General features: G+C 39.6%; 1 protein-coding gene across 1 annotated transcript in view; it reads left to right on the top strand.

The window, feature by feature from the left end:
• Positions 1–10,972: 10,972 nt before the first annotated feature.
• The window catches only part of mafa (MAF bZIP transcription factor a), a 62,358-nt gene continuing 49,103 nt past the window's right edge, over positions 10,973–24,227 (top strand). Inside the window, exons 1-2 of the mRNA XM_088413929.1 lie at positions 10,973–12,334; positions 18,544–18,609. Coding sequence (XP_088270055.1) covers positions 11,304–12,334; positions 18,544–18,571 — 1,059 coding nt within the window. The 5' untranslated portion in view covers positions 10,973–11,303 and the 3' untranslated portion in view covers positions 18,572–18,609. The remainder of the gene's footprint in view (positions 12,335–18,543; positions 18,610–24,227) is intronic.

The following is a 24,227-nucleotide window of genomic DNA, read 5'->3' as shown; positions in this document are numbered from 1 at the left end:
GTAAAAGCTCCCATGTCTTTTGTATTTATTGCTCTTATAGGTTAAGATAATAACACAAACAAATCAACTTTTAGGGCTCTATTTAAGCAAGCTAAAGTGCATGTCCTATACAAATAGATGTGCAGTTTTTTTTTCTTTTATACATATCAATAATGGACCCTTTCAAACTTTAGACTGAGGCCGTGCTCAGACTGGGATGATTCTATTGTATCGTGCTTGGGTCTCCCCTGTCCCCCGCTGACCCATGATCACGTGGAGTTCCACTCATATGTTCTTCAACTCATGTACACAGCCATTACATCATAATACAATTATCTATTTAAACATTTTGAGCCTTGTTTGGCAGAAACTTGCAAAGACACCTGCACTGCAAATTCAAACTGGTGGAATAAAGAACCCTAACTCATGACTTCAAAAAGAATTTTGCACCAACTTGTGTTACTATTTGGCATCCTTGTAATATTTCCAATGTGGGATAATGCTTCTAACAGCCCCTCGCAGCCTGAAAGGAACGCAAAAGGAAACACATAGCTGTCATCCAAACCCTACTCGCCAGAGATCTTGGTGATGACAAAAGAGTTCAATCTGTGCTGTAATTATTCTTTGATTTAGAATTAATAGATCATATTTGTTTGAGAGAAGATGACGGTTGAGAAGAAAAAAAAAAACTACTAGCAACCAATTCTGCATTAATCATTAAACACTGCACTGTGTTTTGACTTTAATTTGGTATGGAATGTGAGAAGCACACAGATGGTGGACAAATATTCTTTTGGAGGGAAAATGACACAAGACATGGTTTCTGAACAGAAACAACAGCGGTGAGCAACCTTTGCCGCAGACAGCTCAAATAGCAGTACAGGAGGAAAAAGAAAAAAACTTCTTCCATGGGTGCACTACTCTACACCATATTTAGCATCTATGAAGGAACTACGGCGGAAAGTTTGGGCAAAAGTGTTATAAACATTGACCTCAGAAAGGACCTATAATATAGAATATACAAGTACTGTATAAGACAATGTACCCTTGTATTATTACCAAGGCACTTATTTGTTCCAGACAACAAACATACTGCTTAACCTATTGTCAATGCTTTTACATTAACGTGAGAGTGCGCAATGACTGACCGTTGCTCTAATGATCCATTTAAGTTTGTTATCAAGACTGGAGCAGAACAACAATGTAGAGTGTTTCTCTTGTACACAAACAATGGTGCCTATTGTCATGATGAGGAGGTGTATTGGTCTGGATTGGTAATTGCTGGTTGGAATGTCAGATGGGTCCAAGGATGTGCTCTGACTACTGGGTGTCATTGTCCAAGTAAACTCTGATGCCACAGTTCTGGAGTCACAGATCATAATTTGGATGATGAGCATTTATTAGCCAATTTAATTGGAAATGCATTGCAAAACATGTGACGTGTGGAGAAAGAATGCAATTCTCAAGGCTTGTCAGCAGGTGATATCAATTTATTTAGTTGTTTGGCATTTTATTCAGCAAACGGACAATTTTGCATTCATGAGTATATGGCATTAAAGAAGCTTTGCTACAGTGCCAATATGTATAAGTGTATCTTTTTTTCCAATTCATTGGTTGATTTTGCCATACTATACACGTTCATGTCAAAGTCAAAAATAATGGGAGCTGCTTTGATTACCTAATATTGTTAGCTTCTGATATGTGACACATACTTGACATAGTGCAACTGGTTGGAGGATGGGGGGGTGTCATTGAGTTAAGCTATATGTCTGCCGTTGAATTCTCTTCCTACCTCTTCACATTCCATTAAGATTCACTCAACACTTCAGAGATCTTCAGAGTCTTCAATTATACTCGGAAAGTACTTAAATGTTTTTCAAACAAGTTAATCAAGTCCGGTTTGAATGCTCAATGCGGTGCTTGGGGTTTTACCCACGGGACGATTTAAAAAGCCGATGCTCAAACTCACAATCAGACGACATTTGACTATCTCAGCCAATGTAACAGAAGGAGATTACATCATTAACAGGGAAAGATACAGACTGTAACAGAAAAAGACCTTTGCTAATAATGCTAATTATAGAGGCAGCACACATATGGAGGTGGTGCACATTTGTGGGTCAGATGTCTCTGAATAAGATAATTCCATAACCTGACTATTCCGTCGTGGTTGTTACTCTTTTATGCCACAGGACCAAATATGACATTAGTTGTAATGACTGAAATCACTATTTTAGATTAAGGGTGATTAGACAAAGATAATAGTGATGATCTGAGAAAGGACAAAATTTATCTACTCACGTTTCATCAGGTCAAAGGTTTACCTCATAAAACTATAAAATCTACAACAATATAAGTCTCAAATGTCACTGCTCGGACTGCAATTAGAAATGGATAACATTTTTACAGTTGCAAAATATTATGGCGGTTGAATGCAAAGGTTTCTGTGTTATTGAGGTAACAGTAACCGCATAATATATTCTCCGTTTTAAGTTGATAGTGGCCATGTGAAACTGTGCTCTGATTGCGAAAATCAACTTTTATTCATGCTTTTGTGCACTACTAGGTCCAGTCCTAACCCTGAACACTCCCAGCATAATAAATGCAATAATTATGCATTTGTGAAATAACAGTAAATCATTTAATGACCCTACAAGGCGGGAGTTATTTTTAAAAGGGGATTCATCAATATTCTCCAGGGGTACACAGAGAAAGGTCAGAAAATCTCTCATTAGGCTACGGGCATGCGCATGTGCATCCCAGCATGAGTATTTACGTACGCGTGGATTAAATCTACATCAGATTTACACCATTTACGTGGAGATTCCCGTCTTTCAATCAAACAATACAACATGATTTATTTAGCACGTTTCCTACAAAAAATGCAACTCCAAGGGCTGAACCAATTAAACATCCAGAATATATCATAAAAAGTTATCCCGTGCCCTCCCCCTAAACACACACGTAGATAAACCTCCCCTTTGTGCAACTGTAATGTAGATGTCTATAATTATAAGTGACATGCAGATAGAGGCGATAGCAATTATATTATTGCCAAGTCAGTCACCTGCATTGCTATCTACTCGTACAAACTTTGTGTTGAATACAAAGACGAGTTGATCCCATTCAGTGGAATGACTGTAAGCATTGATAAGTCAATTTAGAGAATGAAAACAAAGATGAGTTAATCGTTCAGCAGATGATAGTGAAGCAGAATCTAAGATTGACCACAATGGTCGACATTCCGTTGCAGATTTGTCAAAGGTCCGGCCCGGGGGGCAAATGTGCCCCAAATTTTATGTGACCCACAGCCTCTAATATTAATACTAATAATATATGCCGTATAAAATACATGTAATGTGACATTTACCCACAAGAAGACAGCAGCACTCATCTTGTGTCAATGAATTGCAACGTTTCTAGCTCCTCTTTCCTCATAACAAACGACCCTCTAGTGGATTTCATAATGTCATTTAAAAGAGCCTCTCAATTCCCTTAAATTTGTAGTGAGTTGCAAAGATCGAGCGTTGAGGAGCTACCACAGGCTGAGCTTATAACAAAGGATGTCTGATGTAGCCTCTGTGAAAGTTATGAAGCTCCTACATGGTCATGTACAAACCGGATTTGGTTGAAGTTGGGAAATTTTGTAAAATGTAAACAAAAACAAAATACAACGATTTTAAAATTATTTTCAACCCATATTCAATTGAACACACTACAACGACAACATAGTTAATGTTCCAACTGATAACCTGATAATCTGAACCCTTTGATGATACATGTTGAAATCCCTAAATTCCTTGCAATTTTGCTTTGAGAAACGTTTTTCTTAAACTGTTCAACTATTTTCGCACACAGTTGTGGAGAAAGTGGTTGACCTCGCCCCATCCTTGCTTGTGAACAACTAAGCATGTTTGGGGAGGCTGCTTTTATGCCCAAATCATGGTACCCACCTGTTCCCAATTAGCCTGATCACATGTCAGATATTCCAAATAGGTGTTTGATGAGCTTTTTTCAGCTTTCTCAGTATTTTTGCCACCAATTTCTACTGGACGTGTTGCAGCCATAAAATTCTAAGTTAATTCTCATTTGGCAAAAAACAATTAAGTTTACCAGTTGGAACATTAAATATGTTGTCTTTGTAGTGTATTCAATTGAATAAGGCTTGAGAAGGATTTTCAAATTGTTGTATTTTGTTTTTATTCACATTTTACACAATTTCCCAACTTCAACCGAATTCCGTTTGTATGATAACGGGCATATAACAGTGAGACCGTCAGATTTCAAATTGAATTTTGAATCCAGGTTAGTGCCGTTTTGTGGTAATTTCACTTTCAATACACATGTTGTTCCAATTAGGGCAGGATTTGATGCCAAAAAGCCTTGAATATTGTGTCTTTTGGTTACACTAAACCCACTTTGATGCATGCAAGTCTCCTGCCAAATCCAATGACTAATACAGATCTCAGCATACATTTTGTTTCATTAGACTTAAATGGGCAGTAAACTGGGGAAATCCTGAACTGGTTGCAGGCCAAAGACACACAGTGAGGAACCATTCACGCACCCTATCACACCTTAGGAGAATATAGAGTGGCCAATATACAGTACCTGCCATGCATGTTTTTGGAATGTTTCAGGAGGTGCTCACAGGCACAGGGAGAACGTGCAAACTCCACACAGGAAGACCGGAGCAAGCTGGAATTGAACTCGGGACTCTGCACTGCCAAGCAGACGTGCCAACCAGTGAAGTGGTTGCCACCCCATGTTATTGAATTTACCACCTAAAAAGAACAAGCCATCTATGTGTTTGCTTAATCAGTAACACATTTACACACGTAAAACATGCAAATATGATGACGTGGCAGACAACGCATACACACTTGCATGCCTTTTTTGCAAAGTCTAAGTCATGTGAAAGCGTGTTGAAGGTGTGGTGATAACCTTGGAAATCTATCCAACACGTCATATAGTGCAATACACATTACCTTACACATGACAGTAAACCAATGCTTTATGTTTATTTGAATGTAATTATGGGTAATTATACAGTATTGACTTCTTGACTATGACTGTTCTACATGTGATTGGATTGGGCAGTACAAGCATTTGTCGACAGCCTAATAAATTAGCAAATTAATATGTATTTGCCTGCTGGGAAATGGGGTTAAATGGGTAACAATAAATGTCAACAGTTTGTTATTGCAGCACTGATTTGTCATGCAGAGCTCAAGATAAAAGACAGTCATCAATGTCAGGGTGGCCATCCAAAAAAAAATCAAGTTGAGTCCAGGCTTTGTACTGCTCGTGGCCTTTTCTTTCTGCACTATCATTTGTTCCACCCTCCATAGCCTCACCCTGCCTTCAACTAATGGATCAGAGTCATTATGACATGGCTGTGGCCACATTCTGTTGCTAGGGTGAAAATTAATATTGCGGCTTTGTTGTTCTCACTCTACTGCTGATGAAATTGTACAGGCAAGGAGCTTTGCACAGGCAATAGGGCAAGCTGTGTCTTTCTTGTTACAGACACAACTTCAAAATGCAGTTTGTGTTCTTTTCAAAAGTTGTGTGGCGTTCAATCTTAACAGAATAGTTGGAGTGGTATTATCAGTGCTGCGAGTCTTCACAACTGATACTATAACGGGCTCGTGTTAAGGCCTGAATGCAAAAGTGATGGAATGTAACGGAGCTGATTAGATAGCTGTCTGGACACACACACACACAGTCTACTAGTCGAACAACAAACAACTCAGTGACCTATGCTCTCTTCACTCACTCACGTCTATCATCGTTCACCACGTCTAACACCGTGGTGGAGTGCAGGCCTCAAACTCACATTTCTGTAACTGAACTCGCGGCTCACAGTTCTGGTGATACAGTGAAATTAGTTTTATATTTGCTGCAAACATTATTAACACCTAACAGGCAAAATTGATATTACTTAATTTGTAATGTTGCAGCTAGGAATGGGCATTTGAATATTTTTTTTTAGAATGAATAAGTATACCTTACTACATGTACTTGTGTTATTGAATATTTTTAAATATTTTTTTTAAAGTAGTCAGATTCTTCAATGTTGTAGACCCTTATTTGCATGTTAGTGCAGTACTGAGTTAATACAGTAATTTTGTCCTGGGCAGATAGCAGAAATCAGATGAATGGAATATAGCCCGGCTGGCTGTAGCTGCCATTAGAGCTAAAACGAGTCCTCCAGTAATTCGAGGAGCTAAGTTAAAAAAAAAAAAAAAATGCCTGATGTGACTCTTTCTTGCCTTGGATACTCGCTTATTAGTATACATGTCAGAAAGAAAATATGTCAAGGCAATCACAGCAACAGCAGTAAATGCTAAATTCACCATATGGTGAGCAATCCAAACTTATGTTAAAAAGCTGATGCGTATAAAACCCCAACTAAAGACATCCTAATTGTATATACATATTAAAAAATGGAATGAAAATAGTATAGTGGGTGCTGCTTATATATGATATACATGTGTACAATTAAATAACATCATAAATAAAAAGTAACTTCATAAATAAAATATATATCAAGGATTCAGACAAGATCGAGTCTTTAGCATGCGGCCATTTAGACCGTGACACCGACCAATAGGAGACAGGCATTGTAGTGACATAGCTATGATGCGTTGTTAGACGTATGAGCGCGGACACATCCAACATGGCGGTCACGCAAGCATACCGGCTGCCATCTTGGATGTGTCACAAGGCGAAAGAAATGGCGTGAAGAGGGGATAAAAAAAAAAAAAAAACGTTGTAGGTCTCGTCGTAAGTTGAATTAACCATAAGGCAGGAACGTCGTAGACCGGGGGCCCACTGTACTATTTCACCAATCAAAGAAAATACATACCGGGAATTTTCATCTGATAACTTGATTTTGATAAACATTTTCTGTTCTATCTATTCAAATATCAAAAATACCCAATAGTTACAGCCCGAGCTGACACAATGACAACTAGTTTGGTGTAACCCAGCACTGTTTAGCACAAAGTTTACTCCATTACTCAAATCTACACAAGACAAATTCAAAATAGTTACATTTTCAATTTAAAGATTTTCTCTAGGATGTTCAAATACCAAAAATACTCAATAGATACAGCCTGAGCTGACATCATGTTGGACAACTAGTTCTGATTAACCCAGCACTGTTTACCATGAAACGTTCTCCATGTTCTGCAAATCTACACAAGTCAAAATCATTAAATGTCCGATATCCATGTCCATCCCTTATCAAGGTGTAACTAATTATTGCCATATATGTGTCTGCTGTCACTATGATTCATTCAAAACTCTAAAATGATAAACTTGACCTTTCCGTTTTTTTTTCTTAGAAAACAATGCTGAAATATATTATATGCTTTAGAAATCACAAAACAGGGCAAACAGTTGTAAAATCCTGTTGTTTTGACTTTTTTGTAGACATGTTAATATTTAGCATGACCCCTTTCTGGAGTAAGTGATAAATGATTATGGAAAAAATGACAGCGTGCATTAATGAGGCCATTGGAGGGAAGAAAAAATATATATATATGACTGTGCTTTAGTAATCCTCTGCTATTTAATGTAGTAGCTATGGTTTTACAGGTACTTGGAGATCACAAATGGCAAAAATTTGAAACATTGCTACTTTAATGATATTAAAATGTTAAACCACTTGTTCTTTCACATTGTATGAATTCGCCGGTATGAAAACTTCCCTCTCCTCTCCATGCACATCTCGGCTTGCCCGGCATCATCAATAACTTCAGCCACACAAAAGCAGCTAATTTAGGCCCGCCACTTTCTTCTGTCATGACTAATGAGCTCTCTCTTCGTTTGTGTATTAGTCTCGCTCTGCTGTGGTTGAACCCCAGGGAGCGGGCGGCTGCTGCGCAGGTAAGCCCAAACAGATGACAGGGCAACTGAGTGGAAATAGAAACAATAGGCTTCTATCGGAGATTGTGTTCTAATCCAAAACTCGGAGCGCTGTATTGACAATCTAACACACAAACACCAGTTACATATGCAGCCATTCTTGATTGACTTCATTGCTGACGTGCGATTCAAAATATTACTTGTGAAGACTTCCTTGGACACATTCACCAAAAATAAAAATCAAAGGGAAAAATGGGGGAAAGTATAATTTCAGTTGTGTGTTTACAAAAAAGCATCGAGGTCACAGATGTATTTTCCCCTGTAAATAATGCAATATTTTCAGGTTTTTCTTCAACATGATCAATAGGACATTGTTGAAATGATCCATAGCATCTGTTGATATGTTTGTGCAGTATCCAGTGCAGGCGATACATTACAATTGAACTAGTATTGATCATGAACTTACTTGGTATTGTGCATTGTGATGCAAACATTTACTGAATGGATACACTGGAAAAAAACTCTTTTCTATTGTTGATGAAGTAACTACAACATTTACTTTTTCTCCACACAAAATGACTGTTATTTTAGTTATGTTGACATGAAAATTATGAAGTGATGGGCATTTGGTTAAAAAAATGATTACTTTGTAATGTAAAACATACTATAGTATTTGGTCACGGACACAGGAGGCAGAATGTGTAATATTTAGAGGCTATGAAATAAACTTGTGTTATCTTGCACAACTATTAGCTTTAAGCAGGTACAGTCCAATAGACTGTACAGGAAACAAGAATCAACTCAAATGGCAGTTAGTTTTTGTTGCCAAAAAACACTCATTTCGATGACCAAATTGTAAGCTTAAATAATTACAAACATTATATGCACTGTTTTTTTTTAAGCGAGAAGTGTGTTCCAACAATCTAAATCAACAATCAAAAGTGATGATAACATGTCCTCATGTCAAGGTAGTAGTAGTGGGTAGCTTGCTTGCTACCTAGCTCTAAATACGAAAGTCAATAAACACATGTTAAAATGCAAAAATGAGACAATACCGAGAGACATTTTTTTTGTTTTCTTTCCTTTGTAAAGAAATAGCAATTTGAAAGTCAGTCAGTTCCTCTCTGTCCTGCAGTATTCTTACTGGATGTACCTTGTGCCTGACATTTATTGCATTTTTGCCATTATGGCACATACAATGGGGAACTCATGCACATGGCACCAAATTCCACATGAATGCAATGCCTTTCTGGTCCTTCTACTGCATGAGAATGAGCATTGTAGATGATGAACTCTATCAGAAGTTACACCTAAATTCCTTGCACAAGTGAGAGCATCGCGCTAGTATATTTAATGCAAAACAACTCCACTGAAATATGTGTAGCATATCAACAGCAAAACTTTGACTTCTGAAAATATCCATAGCTTGTTTTGCAGTATCTGGGCAAAATCGGTGGCCATCATTGAATGAAATAAAATTCCGCAAGGATCACTAAAACAACTTAAAACACACAACTAATAAGCAAACATTACTGAAACTAAACCAGTGAAAATAAGATTTTATTCAAACAGAATCATCTCGAACTAATAGAGCATGTCTGGGGGAAACAACTTTATTCAAATGGCCCTATAAGACCGCAAACAATGTGCTGTACGTGGACATGGAATAGAAATTGGCATTTGTAAGATAAGTTGTGATTGATCATTTTCCGATGAGAGCAAGTGACAAAATTGCTGTCTCCCGATATGCATAAAAATGGGTGGATCTTGCTGCTTAATGCAAATCGCACAAACACAATAACAATCAAAATGTCATGCTTAGACTACTAGGGAATCGCAGAAAACATTATTGCAGGGGCAGTTTTGGACTTTACGTCCCCTTTGAAGCCATAATATTTACAATATTTTCACAAGATGATTATTCCAAAACCAAATAGGTATTCCAGCAAATCCCTAGCTCAGCAGTTTCAAGATTCTGTATTTTGGTGATCATCGTGGCTTTTTTTCTCATTTTAGAGCGGTATCAACAACATTGTCCATGTGTATATAATGAGGCAGGACATAGGGGTTAGAAGGTAACCAGGGTCATACATTGTACAGAAGTCGTATGGCTGTCTTGTACACAAGTCAAGTCAAAGTAGGAGACCTCTGAACTGAGATAAAGTGCAATGAAAGTGAGCAGATTATAAGAGTTCTCTGCAATATGACCAGCCAGTGCTTAGATAAAGTCGTTTTATGACCATGTGACATGATATCAGTTTGGATAGAACACTGGGTTCATGTTCATGCTTCATTGTACACTGTCTAATGGTATCAAAACTGATGTATATAATATATTGTCATCGTATTTAAGAAGGAAAAAAAAACTTCTCATATAAATATGTTATAGTAGGTTTTGTTTTTCTTGTTATTATTATAAATATTAATAATTTTATTATTATTGTTATTACGGGAGGTAATTAGATGGGATTTTAATACCCGGTGTGTCCAAAAGGTGGCAGTGTTTAGTTTTATACTGGCACAAAATCATGCAGCGTCCTCTTAAATTAACTGGTTTTGCTTTATAAATGATTTTCTTCCGCGTATACAAAGCAGCACATGCATCTGGGTCAAGTAAGTTATAATGTTTAAAGACGTCATTATTGCCAACATTGTGAAATAAATGCATAAATATGCGTGCGCTGTAGTTTATAAGCCAGTGATTGGCAATAAAACAATAATGACATTATATTCAAATGGAAATTGATTAAAAGTGACCCTTAGCTCCAGAATTAACACTAATAAAAATAAATAAAGCAACTGCCTGAACTTGCTCTACTTTTCACTGACACAATGAATCAACTGTCACGTACTCATGCGAAAAAAGTGGAGAAACGAGCAGGGTGATTCCGTTTCCTAGCTGAGTGTCAGCTGACGGCCTTTGACAGTTGAAATAGAAGGGTGAAAAAAAAAGTTTGTTTTCTGTAGTCGACTAATATGCTAATTAGCTCTCGGAGTGTGCGACCCCATTGGCTCCTCGTCCGAGACAATTTCCCACTTGCAGCCTGACGTCATGTGAGCTCCAAAGCTCTTAAACTCAACTGCTGTGTGATGCCTGCTTCAAAAAATCTCTCCCGTGTCCAGCCCTCGCTCGCTCGCTCGCTCGGGTTTGCGATGTCTCCGTGAGAAAAGGCGCGTGGAAAAGTTGTGTTAAATGTTTGAAACAGAAGGCGCGCGCCGAGAAGGGACTCCGCTCCTCGTGTGCGCGACACCGGGCCGGTGCGTGTGCGCGACAGGCTCCGCTGAGCGCCGGCCAAAGTAGTCCGAGGCAGGACGCTGAGAAACTCTTCTTTTTTTGTGCACGCTTTTCGACAAAGTCTCTCAAAGTGGCTCACGTTCTCGCCACCCAACCCGGCGCCGCGGCTGCACTCCAGCCCGCGTGGAGGACTGCGAGCAGCAGCAGCAAGAGGATGGCATCAGAGCTGGCAATGAGCAACTCCGACCTGCCCACCAGTCCCCTGGCCATGGAATATGTTAATGACTTCGATCTGATGAAGTTTGAAGTGAAAAAGGAGCCGGTCGAGCCCGATCGCACCATCAGCCAGTGCAGCCGCCTCATCGCCGGGGGATCCTTGTCTTCCACGCCGATGAGCACGCCCTGCAGCTCTGTGCCCCCCTCCCCGAGCTTCTCGGCGCCCAGTCCGGGCTCGGGGAGTGAGCAGAAGACACACATCGAGGACTTCTACTGGATGTCCGGTTACCAACAGCAGCTCAATCCAGAGGCGCTGGGCTTCAGCCCCGAGGACGCGGTCGAGGCGCTCATCAACAGCAGCCACCAGCTTCAGTCGTTCGATGGCTACGCCAGGGGCCAGCAGTTCGCGGGCGCAGCCGGCCCGGGAGGCGCCATGGCCGGCGAAGAGATGGGCTCCGCCGCGGCGGTCGTGTCGGCGGTCATCGCCGCGGCCGCCGCGCAGAACGGGGCTCAGCACCACCACCACCATCACCACCACAACCACAGCGGGGCCGGGGGAGGCGGAGGTGGAGGAGGAGGGGGCGGCGGAGGTGGCGGCCACCACCACCACCATCACCCGGCGCCGGGCGTCCAGTCCAACGGCGTCTCCGGGACGAGCCACCATCCGCACATGCGCCTGGACGACCGCTTCTCGGACGAGCAGCTGGTCACCATGTCCGTGCGGGAGCTCAACCGGCAGCTGCGGGGGGTCAGCAAGGAAGAAGTCATCCGGCTCAAGCAGAAGAGGAGGACCCTGAAGAACCGGGGCTACGCGCAATCCTGTCGCTTCAAGCGCGTCCAGCAGCGTCACGTCCTGGAGGGCGAGAAGACGCAACTGGTGCAGCAAGTGGAGCACCTCAAGCAGGAGATCTCCAGGCTGGCCCGGGAGAGGGACGCGTACAAAGAAAAGTATGAGAAGCTCATCGGCAACGGCTTCAGAGAAAGTGGCTCGAGCAGCGACAACAACCCGTCATCCCCGGAGTTTTTCATGTGAGTCTCCACAAATACGCGCAAAAAAAAGAAAAGAAAAAAGAGAGAGAAAGAAAAGAATTGATGGCTTATTCAGCCCCGCTTTAAAACTTTCTGTTTGAACTTTTTACCCCTTTTCGGCGCAAATGCCTGATCAGAACATTTACCCCCCCCCCCCCCCCCCCCCCCCCCATCGTTCACATTTGAAACAAGCTGTTGGTTTATTTTTACAGCGACGTGTACGAGTTCACAGAACTCGTACCTAGTCTACTTTTCAATTATAAACGACCCACTTGTCACTAGTTCTCACCCTTCATTAGTACTGCACTGTCTAATTTGGATCCACTTAAGGTGCCCTTTGCCTTTTTTTTTGTTTGAAAATAGTGTGATATTTGTTGAAAAGCATTCATCTATTTGTTATGTTTGCCAAACTTGGAGGATTGCCAGCCATTTCATGCATTTGCTTCTTAAGAGACGTTATGTATTCATTGTTTTTTAGAGTTATTGAACTTTTCCGCATGCTGGACATGTATGTTCTTTTTTTTCAAATGCCGTTTTATTTCTCTGTGCTATGTCATTTTTTTAATTATTATTTTATGAGATGACTCCAGCATGGCATTCATATTTCATTTATGCCTCCTCACTTTTTTGAGACAGCTACAAAAAAGTGACAGGACTCCCTACCTGTGTACAATGCGATGGCGTTTCAGCTGTGTTACCACCACCCGACGTCATTAGGGTGCAATGAATATCAGCGGGGATTCTGCATGATTCATGGTTCCAGGGTGAAGGAAATCATTTTTTAAACTGTTATTTAAATATTATGCCTCTGCATTTGACAAAAGATGAAAAGTGTAATATAAGTACAAAGTTTTATAAATTTAAGTTGAGTAGACACAAAAAATGCTTCTGTTTGAATCGTATAGATGACTTATACAGCTCACGAGCAAAAGTTTCTGGACACGGTTCAATGCGATTGGCTCGCATGAGCGGAATTGTACAGTACATTTGCAGCATATGCCACTATTTAAAAAAAGACAAATTTTTCAGCATTCGAGCTTGAAAGTCTTTGAAAGGAGTTTTGTGAAAAAAAAGCTGAAGTATTGTGAGTGCAGTGCACTAAACAATCAGGCCTGTCATAGGGAGGAGTTAAGAACAACTGTTTTCCAAAGTTATTTGGCCCATATTCAGTATTTGTAAAATGCAATACTTTCTATATAACTTCAGAAAAGAAGATGCTGTGTTGAATTTAAGAAACTCAATATTTGCAAAGCAATAATTCATATAATTGATAATGTCTGGACATTGTTAGCTGGTCAGGGATTGATACCCTGCATGCATAAATGAAAAAAAAGAGGGAGCTCCTTTGAAAATATGTGAATTAATCTTACATCATACATACATATAAATATATATATTTTGCTGTGCAAAATGATTTCACTCACTAACCATATGTGATGTTCATATGTGCTCGTTTTGTCATTTCATACAATTCAATGATATGCAATAAATGTATAATTGACTTCAATAAGTTTCTCACTTTTCTTAAACGTGGTCCTGAGAATATCACTGTCAGTAAAACAATAAAGCAGGAAGATGAATACATCATGAAAAGTTTTTCAGCACAAAAAAAATGAGACTATTATTTTCTTCATGCATTGTTTTCCCACAGACCACCCTTGAATTTGGTTTTAGCAGCTGGAATTTATCGCAAATTATTATGCCAAAAACACACTGCATGTTGAAATTATTAGAAGCAGATTTGTCCTGCATGTAAACATTTCAGTATACGTGCAACACAATCACATGCTATATTGATTAATTCATGCAGTGACCTTTATACTTGTTTTCATTAATTCTACAGCTGATATTTTGATATAGTCATATTTTTTTCTAAAATAACTGATAGAACTGTTTTGTTTTTTTTTGTTGTTGTTTGTTTTGTTTTATTTTTAAAAAGAGACTTAATTTGTAATTGGATGTACTACAATAGAAACGTCCATGAATAAAAACATAAAAATGAGAAAAAAAAACCTGTTGTAAATAGTCTAATTTTTGGATTTGGATTTTTTTTTCCAAAACAGGTGTGTATAATGGAAACTTTTAAATGCATGTTCCCGACAATTAAGGGTTGTGTGTTTGTGTGTGTGTGTTTGAATGCATGTTTATGAATGCATGCAAGTCAATGAGTCTTTTTTTTAACAATGCGATATGTGAATGCGCTAATTCTCACTCATGTCATGTTGCGTGCTTGACATGATTGCTTTACTCGTTTGTCAGATTTTTTTGTTGTTATTTGAACAATGTGTATTTGCTCACACTTCAGTATTTGTGGATGTTTCATTTCCACCCCACTTCATCGTTATTGTCAGAGGGCATGTTGAATAATGTTGGCTTGGAGCAGAGTCCGGGAGGGTGAAGGGTGGGGGCGCATGGAAGGGACTGTGCAGAAAAAAAAAAAAAAAAAAGTGTAATTTGGTCATTTTTTGGACATCTCAATTTTTATTTTTTTCCATTTCTCTCAAACGTAAGAAACATGTGCAAGTGAGACCGAGGAATTCCAATGAGGACTTTTTTTTTTTTTCCTGAATGTTTTAGGGCAATTACCATTAGATGGAAAATAAACAGATGGTTACTAAGCCGTGATTTGAAACGTCATGCAAACTCTGTGATCACTTTGGCACCTTTACATTAAAAGAAAAAAAAAAGAAACATGTCTGCACAAATAAAAAAATGAAGTAACAGTAACCGTAAAATGAGTGTGACTGGTAGTACCGTGCAAGACATTGGGTGATTTTGCTAACCAACACTTGCATGTCTGCTTTTTCTCAGAGGTGTATGCTGTTTTGCGCAGCCGACAGAGGGGAGAGACTGAGACAATAGTTGAGCTTGTGCTGAATTAAATGCTTTTGCTGATGATTAATAGTGGTGTGGCCCACTAGCTCCTGCGATGTAGGGATGATAGATCGAGAGCGTAGCTCCGTGCAGCTGTGCTGCTGTCGACTTTTTGCATGCGTGCACATGCTACGCGAGTCACGGCCAAGCCGCTCTCCTTCTTCCTCGCTGTATCTAATTACATCGATTTGATCAGACGCAGTGGCTTTTTCATATTTTGTTGTAACAATGTAAAAGCGTTAGAACGGATGCGTTCTTGTTTGCTTTCGTTCCCATTCAGAGAGCGTCTTTGCAAACTCAAAGGGAAACTTCCAAATATTTGGTCTTTCTTTCATTTATTTTACAGCCAAGGGTTGTGGGTTTTTAGTGGCATGTAAAAAATTACAATATGGTTTCTGGTTAAGATGTCCTCCCTCAACTCTTTTTGCATACTCGTTTTGATTGTTTCCTCGTTGGCACGCACGCATCCATTTGAAGAATCAACATACTTTCAGGCTTTTTGGACGTGAAAGCACACAATCAAACGTTATGACTGATCTCCGTTAACTAAAGCACTGAAGTACGGGTACAGAGTAAAATCTGTGGCATGACATTGTGGCTTGCAGTCAACATGTGGGCAAAGCGTGGACGTAAAGTCTTTAAAAGCTTCAAAAGAACCGCAATTTCTTTCTGTTGCTGCTTGTGTGCCATCATGTTGTTTTCGCTAAATGTGCATGTTACATGAGTGGAAAGTAGATGTCAACACATGAGCCTTTGTCTACATATGTACAGAATCACCTTGTCATCTTCCAGAACCGAGGATGAGTAGAGGTCAAAAGGCGCCGCTGTTAAGGCTGCTTTCAAAGTCATTAAAGTAATCTCTACCCTGGGGGGCCCACACTCATTTCCTTTGCCCACAACCCAACAAATGAGACGGACAAGCACATCCCGCATACAACACAACTCCGTCAATTCCAATGTATTTATTTATTTATTTAAATCCATATCCTTGTTTCTCATTTTTTTAGAGAAATTTTCTAAAGTAAAAACCTTTCTATTTTTAAGAAGTTGAAATGGGAACATTCTTAGCAATGTGGCAAATAAAAAAACCTAAAAAATAAAAAAGTCTACACACCCCTTGTTTAAATGCCAGCAGTTCAAAGTGATGTTAAATTGTGGTCAGGACACACCTATGCAGAATGGCTCTGAGGAGCCACACAAAAATTAACAATGTTCTAGTAGGCTTTTCAAGACAGTTCTTGCTTCCTAGCAGAAGCCTAAAGGTTTTTGTACTAACTGTTATTTGGAACACTTTATATTTTCTTCCACTTTGTCCATGGCCCCACTTCCGGAAGAAGAAAAACTGCCTCAAATCTGACGTATGGTGAAGAGAACTGCTGTGTTTGCATGAAACAATTTTTTTTTATATTCATGGCCAAAAAGTTAAACTTTGGTTTCACCATAACACATTTAAAAAAATAAGCGTGAGACATTTCAAGGGTATTAGCTCGCCTAGCTAGAGTGGAATGTTTATCTTTAAAAATATCAAACTTTCTGTCTTGTCACCTCACAACTATAGACCACATGTATATAGAAGATAGGAAATTTTTGTCACATTTTTCTGTACTCTTATCTAAGTTGAACAATGCAATCATAATCACAATGTGCATGCTCGCTGCACAGGTTGGCATTTGAAGATGTGAAAACAATAGTGCCAAGAATAGCCTACAAGAACATCTGAACTTAATTTTTATCTGGTGTGTGCTCACTTGCGTTTTTGTATGAATTTTAATCCCAATGGGTTACTGAAATCCTTAATTGTGGGGGCTATGCATGCTTGTGTAGCCACATTATCTCAGTGGTCATATTAATAAGGAAAATATTTGCAATAAATTATTTTGATAATTGTTTGTTTTTCAATCACAAAAATCTGGCAAATGAACAAGGGTGTGTAGACTTTTTATAATCTCATTAAAATTTATTATAGGCCTCTCTCAAGAACACTAACGAACACTTTTTTTTCCAGTGGAATTCTAAATCAATTACATTTTTTCCTGATCACACAAAGCTTAATTCAAACCATTTAAAATTTTTCACAGTCTCTCAAATGGCTTTCACATACACGGATGGTATTTACAGATTTCCAGCAGATGAAAAAGATAATGAAAATCCGGTCTCCTGTCATTCTATATGAGTGAGATAGAGTGTGGAAACACTAAACTCCTTCAGAATTAAACTGACATCAGGGAGCCATTAAGGTGCTTATTCAATCTGAGAATGCTTTTGCTATTTCTATATACCCCGCCCCGCACACACGCACTTTTTTTGAAGAGGGAAGTGACTGTGTTCTTCAAATAGACATAAAGCGGATGTGTGTGGTGTCATTAGAGAGTTGTCCTTGAAAGACTGGCTGCAGGTTATGTTGGTAATGAGGTGCTCAGGACCTGCTGTGGTAATTTTATATGTCTGTAAATGGACCCAGACCAAGAGACGGTGACTTTTAAATAAATGCAACATCATCCCTCAGCAACCCCTTTGCACATAATAGTGACTTGTTAAAAAAATGGGATGGGAGGGGGAAATCACACACTTGGTACAATCCCATATTTGCTTCCAGGTCAAGTATTGAGAATTGTTTTTCATAACAGCAAAAATAAAATGAAGTTGGCTGTTAATCTGTCGATATGAAATATATAAAAACAATTTATGTTTTGAAAAGGCAAGGATCTTCCTCTCTGGGCCTGTTTGGCATCCAAGTACAGGGAGTCGCGATCTAAGCTAACATTTCCACATAACATTTACTGAGCCGCAGAGTAAGTGCACACACCTGCTCTACTGCTTGAAAACGAAAGTGTGTTCCATGAAGTGTCGGCGGCGAAGGCCAGAAATGCCAAGCGTCACAGTTCATTTCTCTGCGTGAAAAATTTAGTCTCTTTTTGAACAATTAGTTGTGTCATTTAATGAGCTGAGCAGGTAAAATGTATTTTGTCTTGTCTGTGCAGCGACACACTGCACGCTTAGATATTTTGTCTCTGGTGGGTACGGTGTTTTGATGCATGGGGCTTTGCCTGTAAAGTCTATTTGCATGCAAATTTTTACATTTCCCTCTGCATCAAACACTTACTGTGATCCATGTACTGTATTCAACCAGACAGACAAGTCGAGGGAGAATCTTAGCTCACAGTGGAACTATTTGTTTCTTTGTGATTGTGTAGCGCATTTATTTGTGCGTGTTTGACAGGGGTGGCAGAGAATGACACATGCTGGAGGAAACTGAGGAATGAGAGCAGTTTGTATTTACCTTGATAGTCATTTATCCTCTCCTGTTTTTTCTCCAATCTTATCTGCCTCTCTAGGTCGTCCAGAAAATTCCTCCATCTGTGATTTCAAGCCCCATGCCTCTGCGCCCTTGGTTTCCTGAGGTAAAAAAAAAAAAAAAAAAAGAAAAAATAAATAATTCAGTCAGCTTTTTTGTTCTTTTTCTTTTACCCAAACAGAGTAGAGCCCTTAAATAGCATGAGCAATATAACGTGCTATGACACAATCAAATCTTTGCCATGTTCAGTGATACACTTGCGTTTCATCTGTTGCTATCGAGTGTATTTGATCAACAGTGTCTGTGCCTACTTAAAATCCATCCAAATGTTGGTAATATCTTAAAGTCTAGGTCATGAGAGTTTGGGAAGATTTAATACACATATGAATGCAGTTTTTAGAACAAAATCCCCAAAAATGTAAAAAAAATGTAGGTATCTTCAATGCAACAATGTTATTGTTCATATATATATATATATATATATATATATATATATATATATATATATATATATATATATATATATATATATATATATATATATATAGATATATATAGATATATTTAATATCATTAAATTGATCGAAGTGTGATTATTGGCTGTGATGGATTACTTCAATATTTTAGTCAGTTACAGCTACACAGTTACAGTTTTTTGGGTATGTGAGTGTGTGTGTATATATACATTTGTTTTTATGCATTTTGTATATTTTTATTCAGTTCACCCTCAAATCTGTGTTTAACTGACACAGAAAACCAGCCCTTTTGGTAAATTCTATAGATTTTTCTAAAATTCCTGATGGTCAACACACCCCTGCCAGTTGGCTGGCCGATTTGTCAACAACTTTGCATCACACCATCATTTGACATGACAAGCATTTTGTTGCATCTTGTCTCGTCTCATGCACATGATAAAACGTTTGTTGATGAAGATATTTCATCGTAATTTACACTGACAAAAATAACACTACTACTACTGAAAGTCGCCCCTCGCCGGTCCTGAGAAGTTCATCCTTGTGAGCACAACCGTGCTTGTGCAAATCTGCTGCAGGCTGAATGTCCTCCTGATTCTCACTTGTGGAGTCAGCATTTCAGCTCCAAGCCACCAAATTACACTTGTCAATTTAATGTGAGGATCTGTTTGGATGGCATATGCAGGGAACACTTCGCCAAGAGACTCAAAATTTTGTATGTAAGCGATTAAAGAATGCATCTTGAATATTACGTATCCTTTAATGGATGGCTGCAATACTATCATTTCAATGTCTTTGCTCTTGTTTCAACGTCAGTGTCTCACGTTACTTTCATAATGTGGAAGAAACGGACATTGCACTGACATGACAACATTCAGCCATTGAAACTATTACTGCTGGACATAGAAAGAGATAAGCTTTGAATTTAAATGCTCATACCAGCTTCACATGTGGACCTGTTGTATGTTGTTAACGGTTATGGTCACTTGATTGTGTCTAAGTGGGCCGTGTGGTGTAGGATCAGAAGCTGGCCTTTCTCCAGCTCTACTCGACTTCAGAAAGGAGGTAGGACAAAAGCCATCAGGAGAGACAAGGACAAATCTTGTTGAGATGAAGTGTTTTAAGTGATCCCCCCCTTCCACATGTCATCACCGTGAATTAGGCGCCCTCTACTCCCGTCTGAGGGGTGGGGAGTATAAACAATGCCAAAGGAACGGATGTTAAACAAATTAAAGTGGAAAACTATGAGGATGTCTATCTCAGGCGCTCTCGTAAATCTCAGCTCTCTGGCTGTCGGTGTTCGTTGCTGATGCGGTATACTCACAGCCTGCCAACGGCGCTCACAGAGGACCCATACAGTGTGGTCTGTTCTTAACGGTCTAAAACTGTACAAGAGGTGCGTATTTGTTTTATGCAAATCTAAGTATATGTTGAGAGGGGAGGGCCTATGAGCAGTCTGACCACGTACTGTAGCTCCATAGGGAAAAGCCGAGTGATGGACATGGGGAGGCAGGTCTTGGTGTCCTCGCCTGCAGAAAGTGTGTCCCACTGGAGCCAGGATCGCTTATACGTCACCAAAATCACCATGCCTCTACTTAAGCCATGCTGAACTGTAAGGGAGCTAAATTTTGAGGGGATAACCTCAGATAAACCCACCAAGTGGCCAATACGCATTATGAAATTAGACACAGTAGACAAAGAAATGCTAGCGTTCAGAATCCCAGGAGAGCAAGGGACCCGAGATATGCTGACACAGATAAAACACCAGGTGTGTGCCTGTATATTTGTGTATATATATATTTGTGAAAAAAAGGTGACATGAATGTGTGCAAATATAGATTGCAGCCGGCTGGTGTGTGATCACTTAAGCAGTCTGTAAGGGGCAAACTCAAGCTGAATTGACGTCAACAAAATAGCTGCGGGGCTCCGGTTGCTGCTTCACCTCAGATCATCTGTGTTGCACTTCAACTTACCGCAAGAGACGGCATACATCGTTTGGTAAATGCACAACAGATACACACAAATGAATGTATAAAAATACTATTTAAAGCATTTACATCCTTTCAAATACATATTGGACAATTCTGTGCTTGCGAGCTTTCAGTGAAGGCCATTCCCTGTGTGCAAAGCAGCAATCTTTGAAGACAAGAAAAATATAATTTTGCTATTTCAAGACGCAATTAAAAAAATGATATTAGCTGTGTGGGACTTTTACATTAGAAATGTTATTTTTTTACTTTTTTTTCATCTGTTTAGAATTTTTACAGTAACATATCAACCTTTTTAACAATTTGGTGCCATGTAAAATGAAGTAAATTGCAGTATTGTAAAAGTTAATTAGTCAACCTAAATAATTTGTAGAAGAAAATACAATTTCTGCTTAAACTTAGAAAGAAATAATGGTGGACTTACTGGTAGTTGAAGAAGTCACAGTCTGGTAAAGTAATACATTATGTGACAAGTCAGAAGGAATGCATGTGAGATGAGTCGCTTCACATTTAATTCATTCACTGCATTAAAATTAAAGTTTTACCAATTGGGTTGAGTGGGGGAGGCTCTGCTTTTGCTTCACTGTAAATGCCTAACCTGGATTCAACATTACCAATGTACACCCACCCACCAGTAAATGACAAAAATGCCCATTGTAGATATGAGATGAACACCGTTTAGGAGAAACGGCATGAATTTTGTAAATCTTCATTTTTCCCACGGATTATAATGAAACAGAAAGAGGCAGAAAGGTGAGAGTCCATGCATTTATTTGGTGGGTTGAAATTCTCTAAAATGCCTGGCAGTGAATGGATTTAACTAAATTTTAGACTAATATATGTTCACACCAACTGGGTGAGGGTTTCGCCTCACTTTGTTTGCTGGCATTTCACAGTTGGTGTACAGGGAACCAGCGGCTCCATTCGTGTGCAACGGTATAGGTGAGGGGCGTCGTTTTGTGGATAACTATTGTTAAGCATACAGTACCAGCGAGACCTTTTCTCTGACGGCACCTTTAGTTTGTCTTTAGTGTCCCTCAAGCTGTCCATACACAAGCCATCATTATCTTCTGTGTTTGATGGTGTAGGCAAAGCTGTTGGTCAGGCGAAGAGCGAAAAAAAATCAGTTCATTTGACTTTACAAAATAGGTGAAATGATGCGATTTTTCCATACACGTCCCAGAGCTCCAAACGCGCCCCACCACGTAAACTTCATAAACTTTATTCAAACTCACCACCTGAGATGCCCTGCCCTTGGTATGAACGTAGTATGATGCTGATTATGTGGAGGAGATTCAATTTTTCTTCTGTTGAACCATCCGTTATTGACAAAGTCCTTCAATATATGCTTATGTCTCACAAGACAGGCAGACAGCAAATGGCGATCAATTTTTTTTCTCCAAACAAATTTGTTTCCTGCCATTTTCGCTTTCTCACAAACTGATTTATTAAAGCTGACCAACCAATGAGATAACTCCTGGCAAAACAACGGGCCCAATCGGCCGGAAAAGCACACCACTCAGACCGCGAATCGATGAGCAACGACTGACCATCAACCCATTGTGTTCACGGCTTACCCAAGTTACACTTAAATCCACCTGGCTGCAAAAATGTGGTTTCTTCCGTGTCACACTTAGACATAATAATCCAGTTTCCTTTTTCAAAACTAAGGTCAGGGTTTTGCCCATCCTAACAGTTGGCTCATGTCAGTCACACACTCAGTGTTGCATGTAGTTATAGACAGGCTCCTCTATCACAGCAAGGTCTATTTCTGTGTCCCAGGATGTTGCTCTCCGCAATCGAGGGCAGGTGACATCGATCCAGATTGACCTCTTGTGTGGAGGGGAAAATTAATGAGACGGATGAAGGTGCAGAGGCCTGAGAGAGACAGAAAGGGGGCGCACAGAAATACATAAACAACCCTCTGGATGATGAATCCAAGAATGGCTGTGATCTCTTCTGACCCCTTTTCACCTCCTTTTCTAGGTGGGAGGGAGAAACTGGACACTTTGCAGGAGGAGTTAACTATTTATAGTCTGAAAGAAACTTGTAAGTTAAAAATAAAGACAACCGTGTACAGTGAGCAGTGAGCCGTTTGCGTCACTACCACGTATCAAGTACTTATATCAGTATGAGCTTTACAGGAGCCGAGAGGGGTGGCGCAGAGTTTCATTTGTATGTGAAGTGCTGCTAGATTTAGTGTAACGTGCTTGGCCAGCGCTCTATTTTGCTAATTATTTCCCTGAGTCTAAGCGAGGAGCGCCTCTCTCGCTCAGACAAGGTAGGCTCTACATTAAGTGCTTAGTCAGCCGACTCCGGGTTTGAGATACAGTTGGGTCTCTGGTGGACTGTCAGGGAGGCGGAGCAGCCTGGGACTTTGGGGAGAGAGCATCATCACCCATCAGTGAAGGGGAGGAGTGTAAAATTCTGCAGTTGGGGACACTTTTGTCTGTACTGGCCTGATTTGGTTGGTACTGGAGAAGTTCTTTGTTCTGTACTTAAAATAAAATAGAATCAATTGCTTCAATTAATAAAAGTAGTGGTTCCTTGAGATCCGAGTGACCCACAAATATGAGCATTAGGATGTTTTTTTTTTTCCTCTTTTTTGTCAACTTGCATGGAAAAATTTGACATATTAGCACTTTATGGATGCAATGACCACCTTGCTCCAGCCTTCCTGTCTGGAGTTTGCGTGTTCTCCCTAAGCCTGTGTAGGTTTTTTCCAAGGACTCTGGCTTTTTCTCGCACTCTAAAAACATGCATGGAAGGTGTATTGGACATATAATACCTCTGCTATTGGTTGGCAATCAATTCAGGGTGTCCCCCGCCAACTGCCCATAGTCGCCAGCTGGGATAGGTACCAGCAGGCCACGGCCCTAGTAAGGATAAGCGACCCTGGAAAATGGATGGATGAATGGATGGATGGATGGCTGGATGGAATGTAACCAACTCCGTTCACTACACAATAGCAACAGTTTTGCATATAGTGAACAGTTCTTCAAAAAGGAGCTGAAAGTTTAATTCCACGCCCCTTTACTGTCAAACTACGCAACAAAAAAAGAGTATTATACATTGTGTAATTAAAACAAGAACATAATATGCTTTCATGTATACTAGGCTAATGCTAATATATTGTGGGAAATAACACAGACAGGCTAACGAGTCACCACAGTTGGTCAAACATGTGAACACTAACAGTGTAACATTGTCGGACACTAATAACATTACTTTAATGCATACAGAAATGTATCCTCTGTTCTCTG

This window comes from Hippichthys cyanospilos, chromosome 4 (assembly GCF_059441005.1).
Source record: "Hippichthys cyanospilos isolate Australia breed blue-spotted pipefish chromosome 4, RoL_Hcya_1.0, whole genome shotgun sequence".
NCBI classification, from domain to species: domain Eukaryota; kingdom Metazoa; phylum Chordata; class Actinopteri; order Syngnathiformes; family Syngnathidae; genus Hippichthys; species Hippichthys cyanospilos.
Note: the sequence above shows the minus strand (reverse complement) of the source record. Positions and strands in the feature narration are given on the sequence as shown.